The sequence below is a fragment of the Scleropages formosus genome, chromosome 19 (assembly GCF_900964775.1).
Source record: "Scleropages formosus chromosome 19, fSclFor1.1, whole genome shotgun sequence".
NCBI lineage: Eukaryota > Metazoa > Chordata > Actinopteri > Osteoglossiformes > Osteoglossidae > Scleropages > Scleropages formosus.
The window spans coordinates 1,817,708-1,835,892 of record NC_041824.1 but is presented as its reverse complement, the minus strand read 5'-3'; the positions used below and the strand labels follow the sequence as shown (position 1 = coordinate 1,835,892).

At 49.7% G+C, this 18,185-nt stretch overlaps 1 protein-coding gene across 2 annotated transcripts in view; it reads right to left on the bottom strand.

The window, feature by feature from the left end:
- Nucleotides 1–18,185, bottom strand: part of gpc5b (glypican 5b) — a 92,007-nt gene that overhangs the window by 8,340 nt on the left and 65,482 nt on the right. For both annotated transcript variants that reach the window (XM_018741195.2, XM_029246173.1), the window contains one exon: nt 11,909–12,038. In XM_018741195.2, the coding sequence (XP_018596711.2) occupies nt 11,909–12,038 (130 nt within the window). The remainder of the gene's footprint in view (nt 1–11,908; nt 12,039–18,185) is intronic.

Genomic DNA, 18,185 nt, shown 5'->3' with positions numbered 1-18,185 from the left:
TAAAATACACACCTCGTGGGGTGGCCATGAGAACAAAGCTTTTAATCAAGTGAACTGGCTTTAGGAAACCCTAAAAGCACAAAAACTTTTCACCACGATAAACTTTGATTTTTCTTTTTCACTTTTTAGGGCGTGTGGTTCGTAATTTACTGCCCCGAGTCGATATCAAGTCCTCATCGTGGTAAATAAACACATAACTGTACTTGTGTGTTTGGGTGTGTTTGTGCTTATCATTCCTCTTACTTCATCATGCCTTTCCACCGGTGGAGTCTTAACACCTGTGACTGTGACCCCGAGGTCCAGAATCTGCTGGTTTCCAAACCATTGCCTTTAAACTGCTGCTGAACACAGAAACTCGGATCATCAATGTTCATAAGAGATCATCAGTGTGAGTGTGTGTGTGTGTGACAAAAATTAGCCACCAGCCAACGACCTGGGGGTTTCTTCCTGGAACTACAGAGTGGAGAGCAGGGGTCTGTGCTGCTGATCGCGGGTTCATCCACACACGATCGCGTGACCACCTGTTCCGGGACAGGTGCCACGCTGCAGGTGACAGGTGACAGTGCTGTGCATGAAGACAAGGTCGTCGTGTCCCTTCATTAAGCGCCGACACCAACTCGGATGGCCCCTCTAACCCCAAACCCGATGAATCAAGTCGACACCTGACTTTGTCACAATTTGCACTTGAGCCGCCCTTTGTACTTGACGCCCCAAGCACGGTACCTCACCCAACAAAACCCCAGCTGAGAAAAGCATGAAAACATAAGCCTTTGACGGAGGTGTTTTCCATGCGGCGGAGCGACGAAGAGCTGTCAGAGCCGACTGTTTCGCTGTAAACAAAAGGGGGCATTTGCAGGAGGTCTGAGCCTGTAATTATCCCATCTGCAGTGTGTCGGGATCTCATTCTGTTTTGCTTCAGTGGTACGACATACGCATGTAACCGCACAACGTACGCCAACAACAATCTCTGCAGATGAACAAACTGCCTTTTTTCTGCGCCGGCATTTATAGAAGTAGAGGAAGAGACTAATGCTGACAGGTAAGTGTATGGGCGTGTGAACAGGTATACAAATGGGTAGGTGAACGGGTAAATGAACTGGTACGTGGTAAACAGGTAGGTGAACGGGTAAACGAACCGGTAAATGGACTGGTATAAGGTGAACAAGAAGGTGCACAGGTACGTAAACAGCTATACCGACGGGTCCTTGTGAGCCACCTCCCTTCTGCGATGCCCCCTACCGGACGCCCCGGTTACCCACGTGAAGCGCAAGCCGTGTCTCGGGCTTCTCCGTCCCGCATTATCCATTCAGTCCTTTATTGCACATTAAAATAGAAAGGAGCTCATTTCCTTTGTGGTAACGCTGCCCTGGCAGAGAAAGAAACAGCAGGCAGGTCTCCAGTCCCGTCCGCGCTGACCTCATCTTTGTCCTCATAACGTGAAACTTAAAAAGGGTTTGCGGTCAGGTACTTAGTCAGACGGTCTGACCACAGCCCCAGATGGTTCTCCATTATTTACCTCACGACTGATGGGCACCGCAATAGCGGATATCATATCGGGGACATGCAGGGAATGTTGTGGTCAGGGGAATGGACTTCTGATCCAGAGGATGAACTGGACAAAAGCTGCTGTTGGATCCAGCGCTCACGTACCTCACCTGAACCGTAAAAACATGGATAATGAATAACATTTCGCAAAAGAATCTGATGGCAGGGAAATGTGTTAAAAGGCTTGACTTCAGCGTCATTTAATTTGATTTGCGGACGTATCGGTGTCAGTCCAGCGAGTTCCGACACGTGGTAAGCATGTGACCGCGGAGGATTTCTCATTCCATTCTGCGCTCATTGTGTCACCGGCAGCCCTTTCTCCTCCATCTGCGAGACCCGCAAAGGCCGAGCCGTCCGAGGCACTCGGCACATCTCCGCAGTTTCACGGTAACCGATACCTGCGCCGCTGAGCCGCGTCACATGTCACGCAAGATAAGAGCGTGTGATTCGCTGCGGTGCAGGAGCTGTAAAAATAGCGGCTGGAGATACTTGCCATTTCCAGGGCGACGGCAGCCAAGGGCCATCGGCACCAAGTCTGGGGAGAAATGCTGATTTAGCAGGACTAGTGGGCCTTCCACACACACGCACACACACGCACACACACACACCGGCGCGCGTGCGCAAGGACAACATATATCACTCACAGGTGCCCAGGGCACATTTCACGCAGAGAGCAGTGTCACGTTGTGAAAGTCACAAAAAGCTCATAGTCCCCCTGCCAAGGTTCTGAAGAAGCCCGTTCTCGCTCAGCAGCCGAGTGGCAAGACAAAGAGCCGAGAAGTGAACCCTGAAATCGATAGCCATTACATTTTCAATCACGCGTGCGTCCGCTTCGCGCTACACGTGAAGCTGTCCTGCCGCGGACACCGGTGAGCTCTGCAGTTCGAGGCTCCCGTGGAATCGCTCGTTTTCGCCCGGCTGCGGCACGATCTCACAGCAGGACGGAGCGACGGCCGGGGAAATTCATAAAGCACGTTGTAATGTTCCGGGGTAAGAAGCAGCAGAAACAATTCCTGCAACCGACAGAGTGCCTCCCCACCGAGAGCCGCTCCGCGGGTAGGATTACCCCCGGCGCTGATTTTGTCCACGGCTCCAGCGCCTTCCTTTGTACCGCCTCACGAATTAAATATTGAAGGCGCTTCCTGCAGAGGGGAGTCACTCGACGGGCTGCCGGCAGGGAGACGGGGACGCGGCGAGAGTGAGATAAAGACACTTTGAATTGAACACGTCGGGGGACATTAATAGGCACAATTAATCGGCCGCCCGTTCTGCTCTCGAGGCCAAACGCTTTTCCTTGTCAAGGAGGCAGATAAACATGCTGGTGTTAATGGTCCCTCCCCAACTTCCCAGCACCAACACCCGCACAACTGTGCATGTGGCTCCCAGTTGGCATTTCAGAGGCCAGGGTTGGGTCACCTGGCTATAGGGCTTATTTGTACCGTGGACACTATCATTGACCACTTAAAGAAAATCAATGGCTTGAACAATAGGTCAGTTGGTGGACGTCTACTGTCACGTGTACGTGTCACGTCTTCATCGTTTCGGTTTTTCGGGGGTGGGGTGAGCACCACAGGCTACATGAACACAACATCGGTTTGCCATCACTTTGAACATCTCATCTGCAAAAGGCTTGTGACATGATCTGCTTCGCTCGAGTCCCATCGGCCCTCGCCTTCCTTCCTCGGTCGCGCAGGACAAACAGGGCATTGTGTCAAACTTTCAACCGTTCCCATCATCGAAATGAGAAACGCGGCAGTTCTGCATGGCACCATAACACCCATAACATCCACACACACCCAGCGAAGAAAACAGCACTAGGAATACACACTACACACACACACACACACACACACACACACACACACACACCTTTTCAGAACCGCTTGTCCCATACGGGGTCGCGGGGAACCGGAGCCTACCCGGCAACACAGGGCGTAAGGCCGGAGGGGGAAGGGGACACACCCAGGACGGGACGCCAGTCCGTCGCAAGGCACCCCAAGCGGGACTCAAACCCCAGACCCACTGGAGAGCAGGACCCGGTCCAACCCACTGCACCACTGCACCCCCAATGGAATACACACTAATGGTGCCAAAATTTCAGATATTTCCAGAGATTCACAACTGAGCGGGACGGGTTTCGGACTTGTCCGCGTCACAGAAATTAGGAATACTGCGTGAAAAGAGATGGTAGAACACCTGTAGTGATCCAGCGGGAGGGCGGAGGGTCCACATTATGCTCACAGCATCGCCAGCAAGTCACATCAACAGAACACGGTTCATGGCTGTGAGTGCGTCTTTGTGCCGAGTATAAATGTGTGAACAGTGTACACGTGGCACGCCCACGCCCTCGATCCAAACGACCGCACCTGTTGTGAATCAGGACAGCGGGATATAAAAGGAGTCGTGCCGACTCACCAGGTCGCGGAATCTCACTGAGACAACCGTCCTCCTTGCGCTTATGTCCTGGTCTTCGTCATCCCTGGCTCCTGTTCCTCGTTCCCGGCTTCTGACCATTCGCCCTTGGACTTCGTTTACGAATCTTCCTTCTCACTCTGACCGCCGATTGGCCGACTCTTCGCCCGTCCCCGACAACGAGGACTCGCCTGATCCCTCGGGTTCAGATGACCTCTCCCGCACTTGGGTCCAACCTTCCCCGCGTCCTCTGTTCCACGTAACAACACGAGTGTGTGTGATGTTTTTATGTGTGTGGTTCACTATAAACGGGATGCTGAGTGTGGCTTTATGTGTGTAGCTCCAACCCAGCGTAAACAAATAAGGCCCTGGCCTGAAAGGAATCTGAAATGTCCTGCCTATTTCAGAAGTGTGTGAGTGTGTGTGTGTGTGTGTGTGTGTGAGTGTGTGCGCGTGCTGAGGTCTCCATTGCACACGAGGAGCTATGCTGGTAAACAGGAACATAAATCACTAATTTCTTAACAAGCCTGCCCCCCCTCCTCTGCACACCCCCCCCGGGGGCAGCGACGCACTCAATTACGCAGCATGTGTATCAGTCATTAAAGAGCCCGAGTGGCCAGTTACAGCTGGGCGCCACAGCGCTGCGTTCATCGCACCGTCTAATTAGCTTATTAACACGCAGCATCCCACAGACTCTCCTGATGTCTCCAGCGAGAAGGAGAAGAGGATGAAACCCCAGCACCCCTCTAACACACACACACACACACACACACGTGCATGCACACACTACCCGCTATCCCCATCCCTACTGCCTGAGGCTTTCTTTAAATTGAGATGGAATAGAAATTGATTAAAGCGTCCTCCCCGCAGGGCAGAGGTGCGAAGGGGCAGCACGTGGAAACGCGAGCGCTCTCGCTGAAATGATGGAGCCACTCGTCAGGGAGACCCGGGAGACCGTAAGGACAATGGCTGAACCACGGTCAAGCGCACGGCATCATTGCCGTAGAGGGTCCCACTTCCATGGGGTCCTTGGTGGCTCATTCGCACAAGCTGTATCTTTGCTGCATGGGTCTTCATTTCACAGTATGCGGCACAGTGGCATAGCGCTGCTGCCTCACACTGCCTGGGCTGTTTACATTTATTTATTTATCAGACACTTTTCTCCAAAGCGACTTCCAATGAACTCTGTGTAGTGTTATGAGCCCACACACCTTATTCACCGCGGTGACTTACACTGCTAGATACACTACTTACAATGAGTCACTCATCCATACATCAGTGGAACACACACACACTCTCTCTGTCACTCACATACTATGGGGGAACCTGAACAGCGTGCCTTTGGACTGTGGGAGGAAACTAGAGCACCCAGAGGAAAACCACACAGACACGGGGAGAACATGCAAACTCCACACAGACTGAGTGGGGATCAAACCCACGTCTTCTCGCACCACCTAGATGCTGTGAGACAGCAACGCTACTCGCTGTGTCACCTATGTTTGGACGTAGGTTGTACTCCAGCTCAGTATGTGTGGGGTTTCCATGTTCGCCCTGACTCAACTCTCAGCACAGTCCTCCTGAAAGCTGAGCTTCGCACCTGAGATCTTCACTGGGCACTTGCAATTTTTCCTAACTCAACAGTGTCAGTATTTTAGATCATATTTTCCTCTAAAGCTTTTAATTTAAAGTGACTTGCGCACAATTTTACACACCTCTCATCTGAAGCAGCTGAAGGTTTCATTCGAGAAATTCCAGACCAAAGAAGAGCCGCAGGTCCCTTCGTGCTCCAGGTTGGATGCTGGACCACCAGCAGAGGGAAAGCAGATACAGAACCGTACAAGAGCCTGAGTCTGAGGTCATGGACCTTAAAGGTTGTGGGTTCAAATGCAAGGAGGGGACCTGCTGCCACACCCTTGAGCAGGACTCTCAACCTGAGCCGTTTTATCAAAAACATCCAGCTGTATAAACGTCGCGCTGAGTAAAAATATGCGCAAGGCTATTTAAATAATTTAAAGAAGTGGCCTGCTGTTTAATTTCCTGAGAAGGCCTGAGCAGAAGCAAAACAAGTCAATGTTAGGTTTGGAGCAGGCTGCACCGAGGATCCAGGGCCAAGAGAGGGTTGCGCCATCATCAATCAGCAGTCGGCATCCTTGGAGCAGCGGGACATGATGACGTCGAGTGTAGTTTGTCACAAAGTGTAACGCTGCAACAGTATCACCACTGCGCTGTACCGACCCGAAGCAGAGTGTGAGCGTGCTGGTTGTCACCTTGTCGTTCTTTGATAATGGATGGTGAAGCTGCGTGGGGGGGAGAAAGGGACAGGAGGCCAACGTAGCCGAGGCAGCCGGCGTGGCCAAGGAGCCTCAAGCTGCGGGTTTTGGCACCAGGAGCACATTCCTGACCGGACCGAGCTGAGCCGGGGGTTACCGGGATATTAAGCCGGATGCCTCTCCGCTCAAGAGAGATCTGTACCGTGGCACGCAACGTCGGGGGGGGGGGGGGGCTGGGAGCTGTCCAGCACCATGTAGCCCCGCCGCAGGGCAAGGCTAGACCAACAAAGCACCGCAATGGAACCGCAGATATTACAGCCGTAGGCCAGAACTGCGGCGGGACAGGGGTCCGAGAGCGACCCCACGCTCACATGCAGGCTTCTGACTGTCACTTTGTCCCGCTCGCGAGTCCTTGGTAAACTGATGCCCTGCCCACGGACACCTACCGGTTATGCCAGGCTCCTGAAATGAAGCTTGACAGATAATGCTCGACAGAAAAGTCTACAGGCCACAGACTTTTTGACCATTTGAACTGAAACCTGGAGAGGAAAGAAGGATTTCTCAGAAATTGTACTTCAGTCTGAACCCTTTAATTCCAAGGCCTGGCAATGGCGCGGGACTTGTTTGTCGAAGCACGGCAGATGACATCCTTGTGTTACCTCTGGTTACCACACAAATGTTCCTGAGCCAGTGTTCAGAATGTAGTTTTCACACGAGCCTGTTTCTCACACTGGGATGCCTGGGCCGGTACCGGCTTTGGCGAAGTTAACGCATTCACCCACGGATTTTCCATGATGCCATAGCAACGCAGCCGGCGCCTGTGGAAAGAGACCGCTGAGGCTTGCTGTTGTTTCATCACAGCTCAGCTACGCCTGGAGCCACCACTTTCATGCCTTGCCGTAGCACCCTGGGAGGAGTGAGAGAGCTCCTCTTATTCATCACCGCACTTTTACCCATTATTATTCAGTTGAATGGTTCACCGGGGTCATGTAAGATAAATACCTTGCTCTACGGTACCAAAGCAGAAGTGACCCTAGACCTGGTGGATTCCGTCTAACCCAAACTCTCAAAAATTCCTTCTTTCACGCTGCCCTCCTTACCTAAGCGGTGAATAATTATAAAATGACATGTATGCAACACATACAGGATAGAACGGCCCGCTTACACACAGCGTCAGTGTGCAACGTACCAGCACGATACACTGCAGGGGCCCCGATACTGCGACAGGTAGGGAAACTTGATGTTTCCCACCACCTTTGAGAGGAACAAACAGATCCTCATCCAACTCATATTACAACAGCTGCCACAAAATCTCCCAGTTTGAAGGGGTAACACGAAGATCACGTGATCACACCAGTTAAGAACATCTGACCGTTTAGCCTTGGCACGTAGGAGTGGATGACGGTCCTCGATTTCGCCGCAATTAGTTCTTCCCAAACGGAAGAGCCGCAAGGCAGAGGCATCCACAGCAAAGGCATGTCTCTCTGGGAACGTGCCTGGAGAGGTGCATTCTGGGAAATGTGCTGCCGCCCCTGTTCAGGATGCGGTGAATCATATTCCTACAAAGGAAGCGGCGGTGATGGAGACGACATAAGCATCAGCGACACGGGTCGACTTCATTCAGGCGAGTCGGTCCCACATTTCAGAGGGCTGCTGAAAGTCCACACGCCGAGACGACTGCAAGACGCTGCCTTCCATCAGGAACATATTTCACTCCAAGCAAAGAAAACATTCCTTCGATATTACGGAAAACTTCGAGAAAACGTTGCTCAGGCTGGATTGCCACGCGACCGACTGCTCGTGCGGCCGTCGTTCGGACAGGAAACACAGCTGAGCGCAGCGGCACGAAGGCCACGTCACACGTGTCCTCGTGCGTGGCTCTTAGCGTGTTATTGCACCTGGGCACTAGCGTGGAGCGATTAAATTCCAGAGCTGACTACTTCAGCTTTCATACTCGGCTGTTAATGGTTTAAAAGGAGCTCAAAATATTTTTACAGCCCAGACAGCAGTCGTGGGAATGTCAGCTTTCAGGAGAAAAAGAGAAACCTTCTTCGCAGCGTGCAGCACGAGCATACTGTAGGTACCAGCGCTTGGCCCTGAGGATCATCCAGCGAACACCTTCAACAGCTTCTATTCAAGTTGCCTTCGTCTAACCGTTTCTTTCCATGGCTTCAACCGTCCCGATGGGCCCCGGAATCTCCCAGAAGCCCGCGGCACGAAAAGCACTCATTGGAATTCCATGCTGTGTGCGTGTGCACATCAATTAGACCGTCACTCATCTGCGCCCCTTACGCCAGGAGTCCTGAATATTAATGCGTCGGTAAAGCAATGCGGGATGCCTGGCTAAAGAAACGATTCTCAGCCATATGTTTTCCTTTTGGTGTGGCTAAGGCGAAAAGGGAAAGAGGTTTTGCATGCAGGTGGCTGTTGGAGTGACATATTCCTCTGGTGGAGTGAGAGCCAGTCAGCGACAACTATTCTCTCTCTCTCTCTCTCTCTCTCTCTCTCTCTCTTTCTCTCTCTCTCTCTCTCTCTCTCTCTCTCTCTCTCTCTCTCTCTCTCTCCCCCCACCCTTTGATAGGGCAATGGGGGCTCAGTATGCATTCTGAACACGACTCATGCTCAGATGACTCTGCGCGCGCGCGCACACACACACACACACACACACACACACACACACACACACACACACACACACACACTCACACACACGTACAGAGTGCGCAGTAACAGGATGCTAAAACAAAGAGTCACAAAAATATAATCGTGCCAGAAGACCTCCGGTTCTTAGAATATCGCTGTTTTTCTGAAAACATCTTAGACATAAGCATGATCTATAAACTGCGCTATAAGAAAAAATAGCAATCATTAAATCCTGTCTGTCTCTCCGTGTGCCCTTCTGTGTGTGTTCATCATACATAAGCGTGTTGCCTAAATACAATTTAAATAGAAATGCAAACATGCTGCATACTGGCTACATGAGGAATGTGTTGAGGAGAACATTGAAAACTTGTCAACTTTAAGATAACATTTTACACAAAAGTATTTCATCTTTCACCAGACTTCACTCACATAAAATGCTTCACCGTCAGCGCAACTTATTTTATAATAGCTAAAGTACTCATAACTGTCTGCTATGTATTTATTATACTGTATGTGTAGAAAATCACATTTTGCCAGACCTTAAAAAGTGTCATTGCCCTCTTTATACCTCTGACGAGAACAAAGAGACGCAGACAACTCCCTCGGCTTACACTCAGAAATCATTATGCACAGAAGGCAGTTTCACATTTTTTAACTCTTTTTATGCTTAATTTCTTTTATGTTTATTTATTTAGCAGACACTTCTCTTCAAAGCAACTTCCAATTAACTCTATGTAGGGTTATGAGCCCACACACCTTATTCACCGCAGTGACTTACACTGCTAGTACACTACTTACATTGGGTCACTCATCCATACATCAGTGGAACACACACACTCTCTCTCTGTCACTCACACACTATGGGAAAGCTTAACAGCATGTCTTTGGAGTGTGGGAGGAAACCAGAGCACCTGGAGGAGAACATGCAAACTCCACACAGACTGAGTGGGGATCGAACTCACGTTCTCTCGCACTACCCAAGTGAGACAGTAGCGCTACTCTGTCTGTGCTACTGTATTCTTTTACACTAATCTCTCCAGGAAGGAAGGAAGGAAGGAAGGAAGGAAGGAAGGAAGGAAGGAAGGAAGGAAGGAAGGAAGGAAGGAAGGAAGGAAGGAAATCCCATCCCCATCTCCCTTCCCTGAAAAATCGTGGCATCAATGGAATGAATCCTTTTAACTTAATTAAAACAAGCCACGACTGCTCGCCAAAGACCGTACCAGCCACTCTATCGACCAGTCGAGCTCATTTCAGAATTCTGCGTGTGCCCGTCGCTGCCAAACAGCTCCGGCCCAAATCTAGGACTTCTTCAGCCAGAGCCCTTACTACTCCAGGAATTCTGGGTTGGGTTGACTTTGGATTGAGTTAAGGGTCAAAGGGATCTTGTTAGCTTATCTTTTTGCATCGTACGCCTCTGCACTTCATAAGGCCGAGACACTGCGCCCATGTGGGTCAAATTAAGGCACACTGCTTTGCATTGATCTGCCATTTACGGAATAGCTTCCGGGTCAAAGGTCCTTTTTCATTTCCAGACAGGCACTGATTGAAGACAGACTACCTTCCGTGTCACACCGTAGCCGTCATACACAACCATCCGTCGCTATGGTAACGACCTCTGCCTCACAGGGTCAAAAAAAGAAGCATGAGAGAGGGTGAGTGGGGTCAGAGCTTCATAACTATCCATCCCCTAAAAACATTGGTCATTTTAGCTCCCCAGACAACACTCTGAGAATCCTTACAATGTTAATTACACTCACAATTTTCACCAGGATTCAACATTTCTAGGATGATCTTGAATCTTTCTTTCTTTCTTTCTTTTTCTTATCAAACAGTTAGACACAAAGATGCAAGAAAGAGTCTCAAACAGAAGAGCAGCAGTCAGTGTTGCTGCTTCAGATGGAGCACAAGCCAAGTTTAGATTAAGTCCTTTTCAAGTGACCAATTTTTCATCAGGACACTCCATGCTGAGCAATTATAATTTATATACTCTGCACACACTGTGCAAACTGACAGTGCTGGAACTTGTTATGGCATTAAACTCATTCTGTAAGTGATTTATTCTCTAAAGGGTTTATTTATCTCAGATTTATGGAAATGACTGGAGTGCCCAAGGATTTATCCCAAACAAGTGAGCCCCATGTTTTGAGACTGGTCCAACGCACCTGAAACACTGCCATCTCCCCAACCGGCAAAGCCCAAAAGGGCCTGGTGAACAAGACCACCTCTCCGATAGCATACCCGACGATCCAAGAGCCAGCAGTACAGAGGACATTTCACAGTTTAAGCCATACATTTTCCCTTCCATCCATCCCCCTTGATACCCTCTGTCTCCTAGCAAGGATCTTCCAACCAACCATGCCAAGAAGAGCCTCCTTCATCATTGCCCTTAGGTGGCAGCTGGAAGGGGATTAATCTTATCAACCGTGAACAGAAAAGGACTCTCCAAGAGCAAATTAGTTACTTCTTATTCCACAGGTTTGAAGATTTAAGCTGCCAGGCGGAGGGGCGGTGGACGTCTTGTGTCAGTGTTGGCAAAGTCACAGAGGATCACACACTAAAATTAATAGTTTGGAAAAAGTTGCCTCTTCTGCACCCCGTCGATTGTGTTTTATTCTGTTTTGTGTGTTTTTTTAGTGCGATTCTGACGCCGGTGGGCACAACATTCCACGCCGCAGTGTCGTTCACACTCTGCTGTCTAGCCGCAGGGAGCATTAGTCACATGTGCAAACCGCTGAGGGTGACTGTGCTCAGCACTAACACTGCATGCAGCCACTGGTTCATTGGACTGATGGGTGTGGCTTGTTGCCATGGCTGCAGTCTGTTGCCAGAGCCACCACAGCTACACATGTGGGGTTCTCACCTGGCCTCTTTTCTCAAGGATCGAAGTGTGTGAGAAAGGTACCCCAGCGGGAGGACGTGGTACAATGATGGTGTGACAGCATGAGGCGGAGTCCGAGACTGCGCAGCGACATTAGGACGTTAGGACTAGTGAGGTCAGCAAGGCCAAGATGAAGAAGAGTGAAGTGAGGAAGACTCACTGGCAGCATCTCCTCCGGAGCCCTGGCAGCCATCCTCATCGTCACAGTCACCGCTGCCCTCCTGGGTTCCACTGCCTGGCTCCAGCCACTCCTCCTTGATCTTTCCCAAGGATGCTTCCCCCAGCATCTCCTGCAGCACAGAGGTGAAGGTCAAGGGTTATAGCTCAAAGGTCAACACAAGGAGAACTAGACCATTCAGACCACAGAGCAACATTGGGAAGAGAACTAAATTCACACTCTTCTGTACTCACCTCGGGGGGAAATGCTATTCTCACACGCCTCATAACTATAAACGCAACTGTACAGAACACACGCTGTGGAGCTTTCTTAGACAGCAGACTGCAGCCCATTATTCCTCAGTTAAAGGCGTCAGTCTACAACACTTTAGCCCTCGACAGAAACACGCCGTGTCTCGCCGCACACGGGTATGGTCAGACATGACATCACATTCATGTTTTCATGCAGCCTTGCCAATATTGCCTTAACCTGTTTCCATGACAAAGTCACAACAAAATTTAGACCTGAAATTTCGAGCTGCAGGAATAGACTGGAGGTCAGAGGCTGGACGCCAAAGAGTAACTCAACTGGAAAATGAAACATGCAGTGAAGAAATAAAATGTACTGCGGCCAACGCTGGTAAACTGGATCACAATTTCTCTAAGTGAATTATTATTCTGTATGGCTGTACGTAGAGAAACAAACGGAAAGCATCCAGCTACGGTGAAAATCGACCGTGGGGTGGATTCAATGCATTGTTCTCTTATTTAGCCTTCCGGTCACGACAATCACGACCAATGTCAACAGGCAAGAGTGATTGTTAAGGCGCAGAACAAATGGAGGCTCCGATGAATAAGGCACATCGGGGTGGGAGGGGGGCTCAGCAACAGGCAGAGGAGTGTGGTGCAGAAGGGATCGCTCATGTGGTGGAGCTTTTCTGAGGCTAAACGCCTTGAAACAGCAAAGACTAGAAAATACCATAGTACTTAAACTGCAGATATAGTAAAGTTCACTCCGTCAATCACGCGAGCTGCTTGTCCTGGTCAGGGTCACAGTGCAGAGCCAATCCCAGAGTCTTTGGGCACTTGGGCACTAGGGTATGGGGGACAGCTCGGAAGGGATGCCCCACACACACACGCACACACACACACGCACACACACACTATGGGCAAATCAGGGTCAACAATTAACCTGAAGCGCATGTCTTTGGGCTGTAGGAGGAAACCAGAGCACCCAGAGTAAACTCACAGAGACTCACGGAGAACACGTAAGCTCGCACACAGAATGAGCCAGATTCGAACCTACACCCTAACAGCCCCCCAGCACCGTAAGGCAGCAGTATTGACCCACCTTGGTCAGAACAGAGATTTAAAAAGTAACCCCTACAAAAAGTATTTATTTTGCCCTAAATGCAAAATCTTTAGTCTTCCATGTGCAAAACTGCAATGAAACTGAAAATGTCAAAACTTCTCATCTTCATAACATGCTGAGTAAATGGAGAAACAATGAAAAGGTTGTTTAACAAGCGTAAATCTGCTGTTCTGCTGTTTTATCCTCCGCGAATAAAGCTCTACTAATGTTCCTCAGATCAGGAAAAACTCTAGATGCTGAGATGGTGAGGAGTCAAAAGACTTAATTCTCATGACAGAAATATAATTATCGTGGCCAAAGGATATTTTTCAGATCAAATCCGTCAACGTGAGCCTAAACACAGACAGATTTAGCGTGAAATTAATTGAACTGATTACTGATTTTCTGCAATGTGCTTTGCGAGCATTTTCACAGACTTCAAAGTGTGCTACGCTGAACTAAATAGATGGGTGGAAATAGGGAATGGGGTGGGTTGGGGTGGTGTGGGGTGTGGGGGGGTGTCTTTCTAAAGTTGTTCCAGAATCTCAATGTCTCACTCAGCAGTAATAACCTTTTCGCTAGATGATCACATACTTATTTGTGTGTCAGTCTTACTGACAGATTTATTTTCCAAGTTCTGTTACAATAGGCTTTTTGACTATCGCTGAGCCCCCCCTCCCCCAGCTCTCCAGATCAGGCTCCGTTCAGACACACACAAACACACACACACACTCATCCCTTCGATGTTCTCCTGGGTGGAACGAGGTGTGGTCCTCCCGGACCCATCTATGGAGCCGTTCACTGGCTTTCGTCCACTTCTGTTTACTCTTCAGGGTGAAATTTTCCAGTCACACGTGGGATAAGATGAGATGAGAAGGTTATTTAAAGTAAATCGAGGGGCTGGCAGGAGCCTCCAGAGTTCACTTCCTCCAAATCCTCACAAGTGCCCAGGAACAGGTGAATCGCTGCAGTGTTTTCTGGTTTTAACACATGGCATCTTGTAAAGCTCTCAGGGATTTGTACTGTGATTTATTCGAATCATCACCTCTAAAGTGGAACATGTGGCTTTTCGGAGAAAAGAAAATGCAAAATTAGACTGGAAATTACTGGAGATGTGCGAACATGTCAGTCCAGTGACTCAACTTGTAACCGAGATAAGCTACTGAAAGTGGTAAAGCGTAAAGTAGAAGGATGCCTCCTGGGCGTCAAACCCAAGTCCTTCTGCTCAGAGGCTCCAAGTCACACTACAGCACTTTTGCCACGTCGCACAGTTTCCTGCTCTCCTCTTTCCGCTCTCTTTCACCAAGCGTCCATCCCCGATCCACGCGCTTCATTCTGAAGGCAAATATTACCTTTTCATAAGAGACTCGGTGCTGCTCCGCTTCAGGGATTTCAAATTAATCGAAAGGCCGGGTTTGCAGTTCCCGCTGTTGTTTCCTTTATGGCCTCTACCTTGTTTCTGTGTTTTTCCACTTGCTCTCATTTAAGGGGCGGCACGGATGCACAGCGAGTAGCGCTGCTGTCTCACAGCTCCTGGACGGTGCGAGAGGATGTGGGTTCGATCCCCGCTCAGTCTTTGTGGAGTTTGCATTTCGTCTGCATGGGTTTCCTCCAGGGCTCTGGTTCCCTCCCACACTCCAAAGACATGCTGTTCAGGTTCCCCCATAGTGAGCGAGTGATGGAGAGAGTGTGTTTGTTCCATAGATGTATGGATGAGTGACCCAGTGTAAGTAGTGTATCTTGCAGTGTAAGTCACCGCGGTGAATAAGGTGTGTGGGCTGATAACACTACATAGAGTTCATTGGAAGTCGCTTTGGACAAAAGTGTCTGATCAATAAACAAATATAAGTGGGAAGAGCGACCAAGAATGAGCTATAGGATGAAGGATCTTGTGAGGACATGGTGTCCTGGTTCTGCCCACCCTCTTACCGCTGCCCGGAAACACAATTCAAGATGTACTTTTTCTGCACGAGTTTCCAAGGCTGCTTTGGATTATTGTGTAGCATCACAGCACTGCCAGACCGTTTCCCCTGAAAAAGTGACGTGTGACCCAGGAGAGGTCGCTCAGTTTACGGATGAGATTTGTTGTGGTCCACGATGTTTGCCAGTTTTTTTCGTTTCCCATAAGCCACAGCCCCGAGACAGAGCCACACTGGGAAGCGGTGCAGAATGTGGTGCCTTTCAAACGGACGACTGTGAGCACAGAGATAAGCTGACTGCCCTTTAGTTACATAATTAAATGTGAACCAGCTAAATGACTAATTTAATAAGCGTATTGCACTAATGGGGAGAAGATGGCTGCATCGCGGTTTAACAATGTGAAGCCACATTAGAACTGATGGGGTATTAACATATTACTGACAAAGCCCAAAAAACCCTTAATGAAAGGAAGCCGTAGCGAACGTGGCGGCTATTTCATTAGTAATGGTGTAATTATTAAATTACGTTTTCCCCAGGTCAAATGTGAAGCGTCGCTAGGGAGGGTGGTAAATAAATGGTAAGTGGCACTGAGGTGGGGTGGAACTGCGAACAGGCCAGCCAAGGAAAGGGTACACGGGAGGTCAGGCTGTCGCCATGGTGACACCAACACACAACATGGGACAGATGACTAATGAGAACTCATACAAGGACAGAAGCAGCAGGGGCCTGTGGACCTTTCACAGTTTGTCAATTTAATACGAAGACAGGAAAGTCCTTCAAAGCGTGTCTCCACGCACAGGGGACACACTCGGAGGACGCGCACAGTTGCTCCTACTTAAGCCCTCTGAGTTCATTACTGACACCCTCGACCACTCACATCGCTGTGGTTCTGACCCAGGATGAGTCCTGATCAACACCAGCAGGTGGAGGGTGTGTTTCGACCACCAGGATCTGCAGTAAAGGGGCTTCTGGACTCTGGATGCTGTTGCCTCACCCCCCCCCCGACCAGCCAATTGCAGGGGAGATCTTGTCCACGGGCCTCCACCCTGCCAACGTCTCGCTGTTCCATCCCAGGGAGCAACGGCCGGGCTTCCAAAAAGTGTCTCGGTTCCGTTCAGTGTGCTCCGGTGGTGCGGTAAAACCACTGTGACCGTCACTTTTGGTAATCTCCCTTTTACTCCGTCTTTCACACACACGCACACACACACACACACACACACACACACAAAAACTTTCTGCTTTGCTCTTGGCTCATAATTACGTTCCGAGTTCAGCTCCCTCTAACGAATATTGTCTAAGTGGCTGGACGTGTCCCAGGAGGTGTCCATCCCACAGAACAGGTCTTGTGACAATGAGCGCCAGGGCTCAGTGTGTGCTGCACTCAGAATGTCCCCAAGCGGCTGGTGGGCTCCTTATTTCACCGCATTCATGATTCGATGGCAGAGGATCGCTGGCAACATCGGTGTGGCTCGACTTTCCTCCCGTGTGTATAAATGTGTGCGTATGGGCGTGTGTGTGAAGGCAGGCCGCCGCTGCGGGCTCTCTGCCGCTCTCGAGAGCCTCCGCGATACCAAATGCATGAGAATCTCACCGAAACCTGCTGATGGACACATTTGGCTGGGCCTCGGGTGTCCGGAGTCCGAATCAGCGTTGTACCGCAGCCTGTGATGGATTTGCCCCGTTTCTCTTCGCAGGTATTATTTCAACTTCTCCGGCTCGTGAATTATAATTCCGTTCGGAGCTCTTGTGCTCAGTAATTTGTCATTTGTATTTAAATTGCCTTTTTTCTTGGAGCTCGACTCTGCACTTGTCTAAACTGCTGCTCTGCAACTAGTAAGGCCATCTGTCTGGAAGGATAACGGCCGGACAAAAAGACATACATCGTCTCTGAAAGCCGGAAGGATCCGGAGAAGCTGCGCATCTAAATTAACTTACAAAGGTCTGCATTGACACTTCTGATGCGCAAAACATGCATTTTTGTCAATAATCGCACGTGACTCTGTGGCATGTTTGGATTACAGTCTGTGTGTGTGTGTGTGTGTGTGTGTGTGTGTGCGTGCGTGTGCAGAATGCACAGAAACTCTTAGCGTCTTTCGGAAAGAGAGGTGGACTCAGCCCCTTTGGCTCAAAGTCAAACACGCCCCTTTCAGAAGACATCGGGAACATCTGGAGATGATTAGGAGGGTTTCATCAGTGTATCGAAGTGGGTGTCTCCGCTCGGCTCCCAGAACATTAAGCGCACTCCAAAGGCCCATCAGCGAACGCTTCATCAGCCTCCTCCGCACCCTCTGCACCTGAGTTCTGTCACCGTCGGCACTCCGGCAGCCACATCTCCAGTCTCCGTCTCACCCCACGGAAGGAGTCCTTTCTGCGTTCAGTCACCACGCAGCAAACCTGCTCCCACTGCGCCATTTCACAGGCAAAATAATGTTTTGACTTACTGAGTGAACCCCGAACGTCTCGGGTTCAAGCTTGGCGCTCCTTTCATACTTTATGCGGTGGGTCCTGGGAATTTGGGGGTGGGGGGGTTCGCTGAAGGGGAGATATCGACCGATTTTTTAATTTCGTAGGTTTCCCAGCGATGCCTGTGTCCAGAGTGAATCGCGGTTTCAAAGATGGTCAGCGTTTGTTATTTCAGCTTTAAACTTCACACTTTTGCTTGTGTTCCTACAGCTGTGGATGTTCGGGTCGATAAAGGCGCAACGCTTTACATTTACATTTACATCAGAAGCCTCCTTGAATCTAACGCTGCATTTTTTAAAATCGAGTTCTCGTCCAGTTCTGTTGAGCGCTCAGGAAAAAGCTTTTTTAAAAAACTTACAGCTTACATTTTACAACCTGTATTAAGCTATTCATACACGTGTGTCAATATTAGCTGCTGTCCCAAGCGATTGGTGTGTATATTGAGTGGGAGGTTCTGCCGCCTCCAGTGTAATATGCGAACATAGGGATGATTTAGAGGTTTGTAACGAGACACACATTCCAATGCTGCCAGATTCATACAGCAGCT